Here is a 17,022-nt window from a genome sequence, read left to right as displayed (position 1 = left end):
CTTAGTTGCTAGTGTACTCTGTCTCTTAGAGTGACCTTGTATTTATTTGTGTATATATTCTTGCAGTAAAATGTAAGGTCCTTGAGGGTAGCAATTGTTATATTTTTGTCTTAGTATCTATCCCTAGCCCTTATACAATCTGATCCTTAGTAGGAACTTAACTCAAGGCAAGAAACATTAAATTATTGATAGCTGACTGCACCTGTACCAGGCCCTCCTGTCTTTTCCAGGGAGATGTGATTGTAATTAGTAATTTCTACTCATGTACCTTTAACCTGTTCCTCTACTGGCTATTGCCATGTTCACCTTTATACCATCCTTAGAAAGCCTTTTCTTGAGCTTGCCACTACTTAAATTATTTCTGTTGTCCTTATCCATTACAAAAGGCAGCATGGTACTGTGGAATCAATGTTAGATTTGGAGTCAGAGTACCTAGGTTCAAATCTGTATTCTGTTCTTCACTACCTATGTGTCACTGAATTGTCTCTGGGCCTCAGGTTTCCTTATCTTGGCAACGGGGTTTTGCTACATGACCTCTAAGTTTCCTTTGAGGTCTATGAACCAAACTGCTATATATAGATATAGAGTACTGTATATTTGTTAACAGCTACTTCCTCGCCAGTGCTTCTCAATCCCTCTCAGTATGGTTTCTGCAGTACCTGGTCTACTGAAATAGCTCTCTCTAAAGGCAAAGTTTCTTTTTTTTTTTTAATTAATAAAGTATTTTTTTTTCTTGTTACATGTAAAGATAGTTCTCAACTTTTGTTTATACAAGCTTTCCAATTTCAGATTTTTCTCCCTCCCTCCCCTCCCTCCCCCCTCCCCTAGACAGCAGGTAATTTGATATATATACACACACATAATAACATTAAACATATTTCTGCATTAGTCATGTTATAAGAGAAAAATCAGAGCAATGACGAAAAACCTCAAAATAGAAAAACATCAGCACCAAAAACAAAAGAAATAGTATGGTTCATTCAGCATCTACTCCACAGTTCTTTTTTTTTTTTTTTCCCCTGGATTTGGAGATACTCTTTTATCATGAGTTCCCTGGAATTCTTCTGTACCATTGCATTGGTGAGAAGAATATAGTCCATCACAGTAGATCAACACTCAATGTTGATGATACTGTGTACAATGTTCTTCTGGTTCTGCTCATCTCACTCACTCATCATCAGCCCACACAAGACCCTCCAGGTTTCTCTGAACTCCTCCTGCTCATCGTTTCTTTCCTTTTTTTTTTTTTTTAGTGAGGCAATTGGGGTTAAGTGACTTGCCCAAGGTCACACAGCTAGTAAGTGTTAAGTGTCTGAAGCCGGATTTGAACTCAGGTACTCCTGATTCCAGGGCCGGTGCTCTATCCACTGCGCCACCTAGCTGCCTTCATTATTTCTTACAGCACAATAGTATTCCATTGTATTCATATACCACAACTTGTCCAGCCATTCCCCAATTGATGGGCATCCCCTCAACTTCCAATTCCTTAAAGACAAAGATTCTTAACCCTTTTTGTGTCCTGGGCCACTTTGGCAGTCCAGTGAAGCCTATGAACTCCTTTGCAGAGTAATATTATTATATGCATAAAGGAAATTACATAGGTTTACAAAGAAACTAGTTATATTGAAATAGTTATTGAACTATATGTTAAAAAACAAAACTAACCATAGACCCTAAGTTAAGAATCCCTGATCTTGAGGCCTTTCCTTGTCCTTCTAGCTGTTAGTGCTTTTCCACCCTGCCAATTGTCTTACATTCATTTAATGCATATTTTTTTTATTTAATACATATTTAATATATGTATTGACTCTCCCAATAGAATATAAGCTTCTTTTTTTTTTTTTTTTTTAAATTTTTTTTTTTTTTTTTGGGCTGGGCAATGGGGGTTAAGTGACTTGCCCAGGGTCACACAGCTAGTAAGTCAAGTGTCTGAGGCCGGATTTGAACTCAGGTACTCCTGAATCCAAGGCCGGTTCTTTATCCACTGCGCCACCTAGCCGCCCCTTGAATATAAGCTTCTTAATGGTAGGGACTGTTTCGTTTTTGTCTTTATAACCTCAGTACCTACCATGGTGTCTGACTCATAGTAGATACTTAATAAATGCTTATTAATTGATTGAGTAGCTAAATAATAGCACAATGGATAGAGTGCTAGACCTGAAGTCAGAAAGACCTGAGTTCAAATTTGGCCTCAAACACTTGAGATCCTAGACAAGTCACTTAACCCTGTTTGCCTCACTTTCCTTATCTGTAAAATGAATTGGAGTAAAAACTGACAAACTACTCCAGCATCTTTGCCAAGAAAACCACAAAAGGGATCATGAAGAGCTGGACACAACTGAAATGATTGAACAACAATACATTGATTGACTGAGGTTATTAATAACCTCTGTATTGACAAATTACCTTTTCCTTGACTTTTTTCCCTATTTTGGGCCAAATATAGTAACACCTATCTCACAGTATAATGAGGGTCAAATGAAATAGTATTTTTTTTTCTTTTCAGTTTTTTTTTTTTTTTGGTGAGGCAATTGGGTTTAAGTGACTTACCCAGGGTCACACAGCTAGTAAGTGTCAAGCGTCTGAGGTTGGATTTGAACTCAGGTCAAACTGACTCCAGGGCCGGTGCTCTATCCACTTCGCCAAAGAACTGCCCCATAAAATTATATTTGTAAAGTGCTTAGCACACTGGTATTTAGGTGCTTAATAAATGCTTGTTCTATTCTTCCTTCTTTCTCAATATCATTTTTATTTTTCTCCAGTGGTTATATACATTTGCACATGTATGTATATACATAGATATTTGTCTGCTTTCATGTTGCATCTTCCCAGTAGAATAAAATTCCTTGATTACATATGTTTTTTGTTTTGTATATCCCCATGATGTAGCATAGTATTTATAGTAAGTGCCTTAACAAATACTTGTTGGATATCCATATCCATTCTTAAAAAATCATAGAATTAGGGGCAGCTAGATGGCGCAGTGGATAGAGCACCGGCCCTGGAGTCAGGAGTACCTGAGTTCAAATCTGGCCTCAGACACTTGACACTTACTAGCTGTGTGACCCTGGGCAAGTCACTTAACCCCATTGCCCTGCAAAAAAAGAAAAAGAAAAAAGAACTTATGAAAAATCATAGAATTAAAAACACAACAAAGGAGAGCAATAAGATATATACATACATACATACATATATACATACATATACACACATATACATATATATATATGTATATATAAAAAATACAAAATCTAGCACTTAGCTGACAGAGAATTAACTAAATGTCAGGAAACCAGCTTAATCTATAAACTAGTCAGAATTAGATATTCTGAATCAACCTGGTGTCAGTGAAGTACACTTGCATGACTGTTGATGTCACAAAATGAAGCCATATCAAAATTATTACTTGTCCCAAATAAAATGTAACCATCTGTAGATCTGAAGAAGAACCTTCTTTAAATCCGCATGACTCCTAGATGAGAAAGACAAGACAGCCTCTTCAGGCCTGAGGATCTCAGTGCTGTGGTCCTTAGAAGTTCTCTCTAATTTACCCCCTCCCCCGCATCTTCTTTCTTCCTGACCATCATCTTAACATTAAACAAAATTCTTTTAGCTGAATTACTGGAGCTAGTTCTGCATTTAGGCTTATAAGTAGAAAAAGTGTTCCAAAAGATAATACATATCAAAAGAACATTTCCTTCCCGAATCACAGAAGTAGACCTTGGCATCATAATCCATGTTAAAACATTAAAGCAGTTTTGAGACCTCCTGGGATTAACCTGTAGTCCTGGTTGGACCCAATTAAATCCAATGAATATTTGTTAAATGTGAGTTATGTACAAGGCTGTTTGATAGTGCATTTCAGGATACAGAGAGAACAAGTAGCTTCTGCCCTGAAGGAGCTTACATCCAAGAAGAGAGGGAAAACTTTTTTTTTCTCCCTTTAATTTATTCCTCTGACCAACAAAAATAATTAGCCATAGGTCAAGTACAGTGAAATCAAAACACATGCAAACACAAAGTGCCTACTGTGCAAAACACTGTGGTAGACCCTGGAACTAGGAATAAAATTTAAATAAGACATTGTCCCTTCCTCTCCTTATGTAGCTTAAAATTCAGTAGGGAGATACATATATAAATAAATATAATGTTCACATAAATGCATTAGTAAGAAGTAAAACAGTACTAAATATCCCTTTTCTTAGTCTAGGTCACTCTGAAAGATCAAGTATGTTTTAGGAGTTTCCAAATGAATGAAAAAAGCAGTATTGAGCATTTGCCATGTTTTGGGCACTCTACTAGTGCTAAGGAAACAAATTCAAACAAACAAGATAGTAAGATAGTTTTTTTTTTTTCCCTCAAGAAGCTTATGAGTCTACCTGACTAGAGGCCAACCATGCCATCCATTGTACCACCTACCCACCCTTACAAGCCCTAATTTCCTTCAGACTGGGTCCAAATGCAATCTTCCACATGAGTCTTTCCCAATCCCTCCCATTGCTAGTGTCTGTTATGTTGGATGTATTTCATATATCCTTATATTTTGTTAATATGTATTATTTTCCTCTGAGGATTGATTTAGCTGCATCCCAGAAATTTTGATGTGGTCTTGTGATTATCATTGTTTTATAGTTATTATTTCAGCTCAAATATAATTTGTTTATTGACCTACTTGTTATTTATTTATTTGTTTGTTTATCTCAATTTATTTATTTATTTAGAGTTTTGAGTTGCAAATTCTATCCCTCTCTCATTCCCTCCCTCCCTCCCTCCCCTCCCCCCTTCCCAAGATTGCAAGCAATCAGTATAGATTATACATGTGCAATTATGTAAAACATTACCATATTAGTCATTTTACATAAAAAAGACTCACGTGAAAAAAAAAGAGAAAGTGCAAAATAGTATGCTTCAGTCTGTGTTCAATAAATATCACTTCTTTCTCTGGAGTTGGATAGTATGTTTCATTATTAGTCCTTTGGGATTGTCTTGGATCATTATATTGCTGAGAGTAGTTAAGTCATTCACAATTGCTCATAGAGCTATAATGCTGTCACTGTGCATAATGTTCTCCTGGTTCTGCTCACTTCACTATAAATCAGTTCATATGAGTCTTTCCAGGTTTTTCTCAAATCATCCTGTTTGTCATTTCTTTTTTGTTTTTGTTTTTTTTAGTGAGGCAATTGGGGTTAAGTGACCTGCCCAGGGTCACACAGCTAGGAAGTGTTAAATGTCTGAGGCCAGATTTTAACTCAGGTACTCCTGACTCCAAGGCTGGTGCTCTATCCACTGCGCCACCTAGCTGCCCCCCTGTTTGTCATTTCTTATAGCACAATAATATTCCATTACAGTCATATACCATAGCTTGTTCAGTCATTCCTCAATTGATAGACATTCCTTTAATTTCCAATTCTTAGCCACCACAAAGAGTTGCTATAAATATATATATATATATATATATATATATATATATATATATATATATTTTGAGGGGCAGTTGGGGTTAAGTGACTTGCCCAGGGTCACACAGCTAGTAAATGTCAAGTGTCTGAGACCGGATTTGAACTCAGGTCCTCCTGAATCCAGGGTCAGTGCTTTATCCACTGCGCCACCTAGCTGCCCCTATAAATATTTTTTGTACAATTTTTTTTCTTTTCCCTTTTTCACAGTTACTGTTGTTGTGTTTCCCTCTATCCTATTCCCTTTCCCATGATATTTACTCTATTATCTATCTTCTTTTCACCCTATCTCTCCTCAAAAGTGATTTGCTTCTGACTGCCCCCTCCCTCAATCTACCCTCCTTTCTTTCACCCCTCCCTCCTTATCCCCTTCCCCTCCTACTTTCCTTCAGGGTTAGGTGGATTACTCCAACCAATTGAGTATGTATCTTATTCCCTCCTTGAGCCAACTCTGATGAGATTAAGGTCTTTGAGCCAATTCTGATGAGTGTAAGGTTCATTCACTGCCCTGCTCCTCCCCCATCTCTCTACCTACTCCATAAGCCCTTTTCTGTTTCTTTCATGTGGAATTTCACCCCATTCTACCTTTCCCCTCCCCCCTCCCCCAGTACATTCCTCTCACCCCTCAATTTTACACTGAAGATGTCATCATGGGTCAGCTAGGTGACACAGTGGACAAAGCACCCATTCTAGACCCAGGAGGACCTGAGCCCAAACACGGCTCAGGAGGACCTGAGCCCAAACACTATCAAGACACTCACCTGCTGTGTGACCCCAGGCATGTCACTCAGCTCCAACCACCCCACACACACAAAATAAATAAAAAATATATACTTTACAGATATCATCCCTTTATAATCAATTCCCACCTGTTTCCTCTGTCTAAATTTATTTTTATCATCTGACCTAATACTGAGAAAGTTCTTATGAGTTAGACATATCATCTTCCCATGTAGGAATGTAAACAGTTTAACCTTTTAATATCCCTCTTAATTTCTTTTTCCAGTTTACCTTTTTAAGCTTCTCTAGGGTCTTGTATTTGAAAGTCAAATTTTCTATTCAGTTCAGGCCTTTTTATCATGAATACCTGAAAGTCCTCTTTTTCATTGAAGTCCCATTTTCCCCCCTGAAAGATTATATTCAGTTTTGCTGGATAGGTGATTCTTGGTTGTAATTGTTTCTTTTTTGACTGCTTGCAATATTTTCTCCTTGATCTGGTAGATTTGGAATTTGGCTATAATATTCCTTGGAGTTTTCCTTTTGGGATCTCTTTCAGGAGGTGATCAGTAGATTCTTTCAATTTCTATTTTACCTTCTGCTTCTAGAATATCAGGCCAATTCTCCCTGACAATTTCCTAGAAGATGATGTCTAAACTCTTTCCTTGATCATGGTTTTCAGGTAGTCCAAAAATTTTCTTGTTGCTGTTGTTTTTGTGGGGCAATGAGGGTTAAGTGATTTTCCCAGGGTCACACAGCTAATAAGTAGCAAGTGTTTGAGGCCAGATTTGAACTCAGGTCCTCCTGAATCCAGGACTGGTGCTTTATCCACTGTGCCACCTAGCTGCCCTGTTCATTAATTTTCAAATTATCTCTCCTGGATCTATTTTCTAGGTCAGCTGCTTTTCCAAGGAGATATTTCACATTGCCCTCTATTTTTTTATTCATTTGCATTTGTTTTATTGTGTGTTAATTTCTCATTTGTTTTATCGTGTCTTGATTTGTTCAGTCCTAATTTTTTTTTTTTTTTGCGGGGCAATGGGGGTTAAGTGACTTGCCCAGGGTCACACAGCTAGTAAGTGTCAAGTGTCTGAGGCCAGATTTGAACTCAGGTACTCCTGAATCCAGGGCCGGTGCTTTATCCACTGCACCACCTAGCCACCCCCCCAGTCCTAATTTTTAAGCAATGATTTTCTTCAGAGAGCTTTTGTTTTTCCTTTTCCATTTGGCCAATTTGGCTTTTCAAGCTGTTGACGTTTTTTTTTTCTTGATCCTCCAGCATCACCCTCATTTCTCTTTCCATTTTTTCCTCTACCTTTCTAACTTTATCTTCAAAGTCCTTTTTGAATGCCTCTATGGCCTGAGACCAATTCATATTTTTCTTAGAAGCTTTGGATATAGGAACCCTGACGTTGCTATCCTCTTCTGAGGGTGACCCTTGATCTTCCTTGTCACTAAAGAAACTTTCTATGGTCCTTACCTTTCTCTGTCTGCTCATCTTGCCTGTCTTTTACTTGACTTTTAACTCCTTAAAGTGGGGCACTGTTTCCAGGCTGCACTGTCCCAAGCTGCAGGGGGTCCCAGGTAATATGATTTAAGGAGGGGTAGGTTCTTCACTTGCCTGGCTTGTCCTCTGGTCTGTAGATAATCCCAGGCCAACTTGTTAATTAACCAGACAGCAAAACTTTGTGCGCTGTGATTGTTAGCTCTGACAAGCCTGCACCCTTCCCCGACCTGGGCCGCTGCCATTCAAACCTACTTCCTGGTTCCCAGCAGGGATGAAACACTGAAGTTCTACCTCAGTGCCAGCAGATTCCTTTGTAATCTCCCCCCAGCCAACTGCTCAGTCCTCTCACCAGACCGTGAGCTTAGTTCTAGATGACACTGGTGCTGCAGCTGATTCAGAGGCTCTGGGGGTCTCTTTCCCTGGTTTGGCCTGCCTGGTACTGGATCTGTGTCAGCGTAACTGTGGGTTTGGGCTCCATTCCTGCCCCAGAACAGCAGCCCCCTCCTTCTAGGCCATCTTTGGCTGGAAAATGATCTCAGCCTGTTCTTTTATGGGTTTTGCTGCTCCATGGCATTATTTGGAGGTTTTTTTGGAGTGATGGTGTTGTGAATTCTGAGAGCTTATTGCCTTTCCTTTACCATCTTGGCTCTGCCCCGGAAATCTCTGTACTTGTTATTTATGATTTCATTATTAAATCTCCATTTAGCTTTGTATCATTTGCTTGTGCTTCCTAAATTAATAACTGGTTTTTATTGTGTTGTTATCTGTGAAGCATGTACTTAGTATTCTAATTATTTGCATTTTTATCTTTGCTTCAGTGCTTGGTCTAAGTTTTATAGAAGTACCATGTGGTGATGAGAAATATGTATATTCTTTTATTGATCCCCTTCAGAAGATTCTATAAATGTTTTAGCCCTAACAGTTTATTTATTTAGTTCTAAGCTCCTCCTCTTCCTTTTTAAAGCTTTATGTTAGATTTGTCCATCTTTGAGAAAGATAAAAGTCTTCTAATGTTGCTGTGTTAATGTGTCTTTTCTGTAATTTGATTAAGTTTTCTTTATGAATTTAGGTGCTATGGTATTTAATGTATTGATATATTTAATATTGATATTACTTCATTGTCTCTGATACCTTTAACTGTAATATAATCTCCTTGTTTATTTTTTGATATTATCGATTTTACTTTTTGTTTTCTTTAATGGTTTGATTATAATTCTTGTTTTTTTAGATTCATGTGATATGAATAAATATTGTTCCAGTCTTTAGTCTAGATTCTATGTATGCTTTGCTTTTTAAATCTGTTTTTGGTAAGCAACAGATTGCGGAGTTTTGTTTCCTTATCCATTCTGCCACTCTGTCATTTTATTATATTTTTTAGTTCATCCACATCTAAAGTTATGAGTTATGTTTTCTTCCATTTGTGTCACTAGTATTGGTCTTTTCTTATTTTTTTAATCACCTTCTTTTAAGTAAATGTTGTTGTTGTTCAGTCCTTCAGTGATGTCTGACTCTTTGTGACCCCATGGGCCATAGCACACTAGGCCCTTCTAATCTCCACTGTCTCTCAGTCTATCAAAGCTCATGTTTGTTGTTTCTATCATCTTATACTCTGCCGTCCCCTTTTCTTTTTGCCTTTGCTCTTTGCTCTTTGCCAACATCAAGGTCTTTTCCAATGAGTAACATCTTCTCATTATGTGGCCAAAGTATTTAAGCTTTAGCTTTAGTGTTAACCTTCCAGTGAATTGCCTGAATTAATTTTTTTAAGTGTTGACTGATTTTACATCCTTGCTGTCCAAGTGGCACTCAGAAGTTTTCTAGCACCACATTTTGAAAGCATTGATTCTGTGGGCTCAGTTTTCTTTATAGTCCAACTTTCACAGCCATACATTGCTTTTGGAAATGCCATAGCTTTGAATGTATGGACTCTTGTTGGCGAGGTGATGTCCCTGCTTTTTAGTATGCTATCCAGATTTGCCATAGCTTTCCTTCCAAGGAGTCAAGCATCTTTTAATTTCATGGCTGTAGGCACCATCTGCAGTTATTTTTGAATGCAAGAATATAAAATCTGACATTGCTTCCTTTTCTTCTCCCTCTGTTTTCCAGGAAGTGATGGAATCAATTGCCAACATCTTAGTTTCTTGACATTAAGACCAGCTTTTACACTCTCCTCTTTTACTCTCATCAAGAGGCTTCTTAATTTCTCTTCACTTTTTGCCATCAGAGTGGTATCATGTGTATATCCAAGATTGTTGATATTTCTCCCAGCAAACTTAATTCCAACTTTTGATTCACCCAGCTTGGCATTTCACATGATGTACTTTGCATATGTTAAATAAATAAGATGACAATATACAGCTTTGTTGTACTCCTTTTCCAATCTTAAACCAATCAGCTGTCCCATGTTTGGAACTGTTACTTCTTGGCCTGCATTCAGGTTACTCAGGAGACAAGTAAGATGATATGGTACTCCGATCTCTTTGAGGACTTGCCACATTTTGTTGTGATCTACACAATCAGAGGCAGAAGCAGAAGCAGATGTTTTTCTGGAACTCCCTTGCTTTCTCCATAATTTAGCAAATGTTGGAAATTTGGTCTTTAGTTTCTCTGCCTCTTTGAAAACCAGCCTGCTCTTCTGGTAATTCTCAGTTCACATATTGTTGACGCCTAGCTTGCAGAATCTTAAGCGTAACATTGATAGTATGTGAAATGAGCATAATTATATGGTAATTTGAACAGTCTTTGGCATTGCCCTTCTAGAGTTTAGGTTTAGGACTCTAGTGGCCACTGTTGTATTTTCCAAATTTACTGGCACATTGAGTGCAGCACTTTAATTGTATCATCTTTTATGTTTTAAGTAACTCAGCTGGAATTCTGTCACCTCCACTAGTCTTATTGTTAGCAATATTTCTTAAAGCCCATTTGACTTCATTCTCTAGGTTGTCCTGTTCTATCTAGATCAGTAACCACACCTTAGTGGCTATCTGTGATGTTAAAATGTTCCTTCCACCTCTTAATCTCTTCTGCTTCTGTTAAGTCCCTATCATTTTTGTCTTTTGTCATGCTCATTTTTGCATAAAACTTTCCCTTGATATCTCTGATTTTCTTGAAGAGGTCTCTTAACTTTCCTATTCTATTGTTTCCTTCTATTTCTTTGAATTGCTCATTTAAGAAAACCTCCTTATCTCTTCTTTGTTATTCTCTGGAATTCTGCATTCCTTGGGGTTGGGGCAACTAGAGTGCTGGCCCTAGAATCAGGAGGACTCATTTTTTCAAGTTCAAATGTGGCCTCTGACACTTACTAGCTGTGTGAATCTGGACAAGTCACTTAACTCTATTTGCCTCAGTTTCCTCAAGAAGGAAATGGCAAACCACTCCAGTATTTACCAAGAAAACTCCAAATGGGGTCACAAAGAGTCGGACACTACTGGAACAATTTAACAATAACAAAAATATGTGTCCCTTTCTCTTTTACCTTTTACTTTCCTTCTTTCCTCTTCTATTTATAAAACCTCATCAGATAGCCATTTTCTTTTCTTGCTCTCCTTTTTCTTTAGAATTTTTTTTGTTAATGCTTCCTGTATTTTATTGGGTTTTTTTGGAGTTTTTTTTGGTGAGGCAATTGGGGTTAAGTGACTTTCCCAGGGTCACACAGCTAGTAAGTGTTAAGTGTCTGAGGCCGGATTTGAACTCAGGTACTCCTGAATCCAGGGCTGGTGCTCTATCCACTGCGCCACCTAGCTGCCCCTCCTGTATTATTATATTGTGAACCTCGGTCCATAGTTTGTTCTTCAGGGATTCTTTTTACCAGATATAATCCCTTAAATCTATTCACCAGCTCCACTTCATAGGTCTTTCCTATATAGTCTGATGGTTTTCCACACTTTCTTTAAGTCTGATTTTTGCAATAAGAAGCTCATGATCTGAGCCATAATCAACTCCATATTTTTTTTTTTTTTAAGTGAGGCAATTGGGGTTAAGTGACTTGCCCAGGGTCACACAGCTAGTAAGTGTTAAGTGTCTGAGGCCGGATTTGAACTCAGGTACTCCTGACTCCAGGGCCGGTGCTCTATCCACTGCGCCACCTAGCTGCCCCCATATTTTCTTTTAACTGGCTGTTAGAGAGCTTCTCTACCCTTAGCTGCAAAATATATAATCAGTTTTATTTCCATACTGACCATCTGGTGATGTTGATGGTTGCAAAAGAGCGTTTAATATGACCAGCAAGTTATCTTGACAAAACTCTATTAGTCTCTGCTCTGCTTCATTTTGTACTCCAAGGGCAAACTTGCCTGTTATTCCAGTTATCTTTTGATTTCCTACTTTACCATTCCAATCCCCTATGATGAATGTGGCATCTTTTTTTGGTTTTATTTCTAGATGTTGTCGGTTTTCATAGAATTGATCAACTTTGGTGTCTTCAGCATCAGTGGTTGGAGTATAGACTTTATTAAATTGTGATGTTGAACGGTTTTCCTTGGATTTGAACAGATCATATTGTCCTTTTGGAAATTATACTCCAGTTCTGTTTTACTCACTTGTTTATTGACTATGAGGGATACTCCATTTATTTCTTCAAGGAAGTCTGCCCACAGTAGCATATGTAGTGATCATCTGAATTCAATTCACCCAATCCCATCCATTTAAGTTCACTGACATCCAAGATGTCAATGTTTAATTTTTCACCTCTTGTTTCACCACATCCAGTTTATCTGAGTTGATAGAGCTTACATTCCAATTTGCAATATTGATCTTTATAGCCTCAGACTTTCTTTTGTCACCAGACACATCTACAACTGAGCTGCTTTTCGGCTTTGCTTCAGCCATTTCATTAGTATCAGAGTTACTTGTAGTTCCCCTCTGTTCTTCCCCAGTAGCATATTGGACACCTTCTGACATAAGGGGTTCATCTTATCATTTTAATACTCTCCATAGGGTGTTATTGGCAAAGATACTGGAGTGGTTTGCCATTTTCTTCTCCAATATATCACCTTGTGTCAGAACTCTCCACTGGGACTTATATATCAACAGTAACCCTGCACAGCATAGCTCATACTTTCATTGAGCTACACAAGCTCCTCTGCTAAGACAGAGCAGTGATTCAGGGAGGGTTTTAAGTCAATACTTTGCTCCTAATAGTTGTTTTGTTTAAATTGCTTTGTGGCAACCCTTTTCCCACAAGTTTTCCTCTCTATCCTTAGCCTTCTTCCTCATTTATCCACCCTTTCCTTAGTATTGATTTTTTCCCCCTAAATTATTGATTTATTTTTATTTTATTTATTTATTTTTATAGTTTCTTTGCTTTAATTCCTGCATTAATTCCTTTCCCTTCCTATCCTCTGGCTCATGGTCCTAATTTATTCTTTATTTATCTTTTTGTGGTTCTCATGATATTTAAGTTTTTGAAGTACTGGTTTTGAGCTCTCTTCTTATCAATTTCTATTTTGTTATTGCCTTAACAGATCTTGCCTTTTTTAGATCATCCATTTTTTTCTGTTGTGCCTTACTCTTAGAAATATTATTTCATATGTTTAATGTTATTGTGTGTGTGTGTAAAACCTATATCAGATTACCTGCTATCTAGGGGAAGGAGGAGGGAGGAGAGGGAGGGAGAAAAATCTGAAATTGGAAAGCTTGTATACACAAAAGTTGAACTATCTTTACATGTAACGGGAAAAAAAATTAAATACTTTATTAATAATAAAAAATTAAAAAAAAAAGAAATATTATTTCATGAATCATTGTAGACCACGTCTCTTCTGTAAAATGAATGTGTTGATCTAAAGTTCCTTCAGCTACAAATTCATAATCTTACCCTTTTTTTTGGCTTAAGTGTACAAAATCATCTAGTGTTTTGATGACAATGAAACGGTATGTTTTGGTGTAATGGGTATATATATTTTTTTGCTTCTGTGTCATGCTATCAACCTCTCAGATACAAGATATCCCCGTATATAAAGTACAGCAAAAAAGACCCAACTCCTCTGTTTGGCTAAATCTTTTTGCCCAGAAACTTTTAGACTAGATAAAGATAGCTCCCCGGCCCCCTGCCCCTTCCTCCCAAATTACTATGTAAACATGCTTCTGGTATACCCTTTGCATGAAATGATTTTAAGTGGAAATCATATATACACACATATACATTTGCACAGATGCTTTCATATATACATATATGATCAGACCTGGTATTTCATTAGTATAGGAACTTCTAGGGGAAGAAATTCCCTCTTCCAATGCTATAATGGTACAAGTTAGCACCTTTGCTATAATGATACATGTTTTAGACAGGGATTTTTTTTGGGGGGGGGCAGGGCAATGAGGGTTAAGTGACTTGCCCAGGGTCACACAGCTAGTACATGTCAAGTATCTGAGGCTGGTTGAACTCAGGTCCTCCTGAATCCAGGGCTGAATCCACTGCACTACCTAGCTGCCCTGGGATTAAAAAAAAAATTAAATCTCCCCCTACCCCTTGTCAAACATTAATTTCTTCTTTCTCTTCTTTCCCATTGAAATAAAATAAAACAACAAAAACCCTTGTAGCAAATATTGATGGTCAGGCATAACAAATTCTTACATTAGTCAGGCTCTCAAAATGTGTTTCTTGTTCTTCATATTTAGTTAATCAGGGGTTCTTAACTTTTTTTATCATGGGACCCCTTTGACAGTCTTATGAAGCGAATGGACTCTACAGAATTGTAATGTTTTTTAAATATATAAAATAAAATATATATGATTACCAAGAAAATCAGTTATATTGAAATAAAATGATCAAATTATTAAAACAAACCAACAGAAGTTGCCCAATCACTTAGAGGTTAAGAGATTTAACCTCAGGGTTATACAGCCAGTATGTGTCAGAGGCCTTACTTGAACTCAGGTCTTCCCAGCTTTGAGGTTGGGTCTTTATCTACTTTGCCCTGCTACTTTTCAATATAAACATGTTATTCATTATTTCTAATGTATGTATTTTATTTCTGGAAGGAGATTAAAAAGTAAAATGCAGGGTCCAAAAGTTTGTCACTACTTATATTCAAATACATCTTGGTAAACTCTCTCCTACTCAACAAATTCTTTCATGCTTAATCAGCTTTCACCTTACTCATTAAGCTCTAGTAGCTCCCTCTTGGCTTTAGGATAAAATATAAACTCCTTTGTCCACCTTATCTTTCCTGTCTCTTCTTGCATTCTTTCTTCCTGCCCACATGGCCTTCTTTCTGTTCCTCATACATTACTTGTCTCTCTTTACCTTTGCGCTGGCTGTTCTCCATACCTAAATCTTCATCATGGAATCCTTCTTTCAGAGCTCAGTTGCAAAACCACCTTCTACCTCAGGAATTCGTAACCTTTTTGTGTCATGGGCCCCTTTAGCAATATAGTGAAATGAGCTCTTCTCAGAATGTTTTTAAGTTTATAAAATAAAATATGTAGATTTATAAAAGGAAGTCAATTATATTAAAATATAATTATAATGTGGAATAAAACAAAAACAAAAACCTAGTTTACAGACCTCAGGTTAAAAAACCTCTGTGCTACATCAACATGATTTTAGAGTTGCTTGATCATAATTTGGGGGAGGGGCAGGGCAATGAGGGTTAAATGACTTGCCCAGGGTCACATAGCTAGTAAGTGTCAAGTATTTGAGGCTGGATTTGAACTCAGGTCTTCTGAATCCAGGGCTGGTGCTTTATCCACTGTGCTACCTAATTTTCCCCTTGATCATAATTTTTAATTGATGCAATGGCTACTAATACTTCAGTTTTCCTTTAACTATGCTATGTCAAAATTATAGGCAAAGAAATTCTTTTGGGTAGATATATTTAAATAAATCATCAAGCAAAACCTTTTTTAATCTTTTTATAATGTGAATAATTATTCCTAATTTATCTGTTTTATAAGTATAGTTTTTTTGTTTTTAAGCTTTAAAAAGTGAATCGCCTATATGTCCTATATACATACATTCTACTTCACTCCCCACCCGTAACCAGAACTTCATTCCAAAACCAAAATATTCAAGTGAATTAGTACTGTTTCTCAAAAGTAGATAGTCAAAAGAAAAAAAAAAAGAATATATTTATTTTTGTTTTCAAAAGAGAAAGCAAATGAGCTTAAGGTAACATGTGTCATAAAATTTTTATATGCTATATATATCTTTTTGCATAAAAGGTAAATATTTAGCATAGCAGAATTGTGAATGTTGTACAGTAGTTCTAGGAATTCAATTACAATATGATGTGAGATTGGTAAATCTGATAAATGTTAATTTTTTTAAACTCATTTCACTTCAATTATGGATATTCAAATAATTCCACAATGACTAGAATTTTGTCATTGATGACTGCTATAGTAGGTGTGCAAGCATCAAAATTTGTTTCTAGCATTCAGTTACTTTATACTTTACTTATCTCACTGATTTCCTGAAACAAAAGAATAACTTACCAAATATTTATTTTTATTGCAGTGATAGACAGTGGCAAGTTAAAATGCAGACTTCAGTAAACTTCAGTGAATCTACCCTCTCTCCTACGGTGCTATCCCCATCGTTAACATCTCCTAGTTCTCTGGGTCTGCAAGGCACCATGAATGGTTCAATTCCAGAGTTAGCTGTCAATTGTAATAGTCATATCATTGGTCTGTTGGATTCAGCTCCTTCTAAGAACTTACCTGGTAAGGTTGTAATTTTCTGATAACATGGTTCATTATCTTAATTTTGGTCAGTTCGTTACATCCTATCATTTGGTCCTGGAAAAAAAATGATACTAAGGTCTATAGAAAAGTAATTGCTTAGTTTAGCCTAATCACAGAAAGTTTTAAAGTGGTTAATATGCTTAAATGAAGCCATTTTATTCCTTTTTTGCATCTTGTTCATTATTTATTCTCAGTATTTCCTAAAAAGGGGAGTTTAACTGGGCAGTAAGTAAGCCAAGTTATTTTTCATTTTTTATAATTTTTTTTGGTATCACTTGGCAGTGATTAATGCTGCTTTTTCCTTTTTTTTACCCTAGTGAATATACTGGTGTAGGATCATGGATAAAAAACAAATTAAGAAGTTCTTATATGTTATAAATTCACAAAAATGATGACAGGAAAATGCAAGATAAAAGATATTAATAGGGTATAGAAAATGAAACAGTTATCCACACGTTAGGAAAAACTGAAAGTAAAAAGGGGAGAGAAAAACGGTAAGAGAAGTTAAGAATACAAATTGGGAAGTAGAAGTGTGGCAATATTATGGGCTGAGAACTAGGAAAGGATTTGAGCAACCTAGTTCCTAGTTCTCCCTCTCTAACTTGTTGTGTGAAATGTAAATTACTTCACTCCCTTGGGGTCTCCTTGGATTATTGTTAA

The 17,022-nt window shown here is 36.8% G+C and overlaps 1 protein-coding gene and 1 pseudogene across 1 annotated transcript in view; one reads left to right on the top strand and one right to left on the bottom strand.

Moving 5' to 3' along the window:
• The window catches only part of LOC122748465, a 45,704-nt pseudogene extending 30,759 nt beyond the window's left edge, over positions 1–14,945 (bottom strand).
• STAU2 (staufen double-stranded RNA binding protein 2) overlaps positions 1–17,022 on the top strand; it is a 441,622-nt gene that overhangs the window by 31,732 nt on the left and 392,868 nt on the right. Inside the window, 1 exon segment of the mRNA XM_043978079.1 lies at positions 16,136–16,341. Within this exon segment, the coding sequence (XP_043834014.1) occupies positions 16,158–16,341 (184 nt within the window). The 5' untranslated portion in view covers positions 16,136–16,157.

Source organism: Dromiciops gliroides, chromosome 1 (assembly GCF_019393635.1).
Source record: "Dromiciops gliroides isolate mDroGli1 chromosome 1, mDroGli1.pri, whole genome shotgun sequence".
Lineage (NCBI taxonomy): Eukaryota > Metazoa > Chordata > Mammalia > Microbiotheria > Microbiotheriidae > Dromiciops > Dromiciops gliroides.
This window is presented reverse-complemented; position numbering and strand designations above follow the sequence as displayed.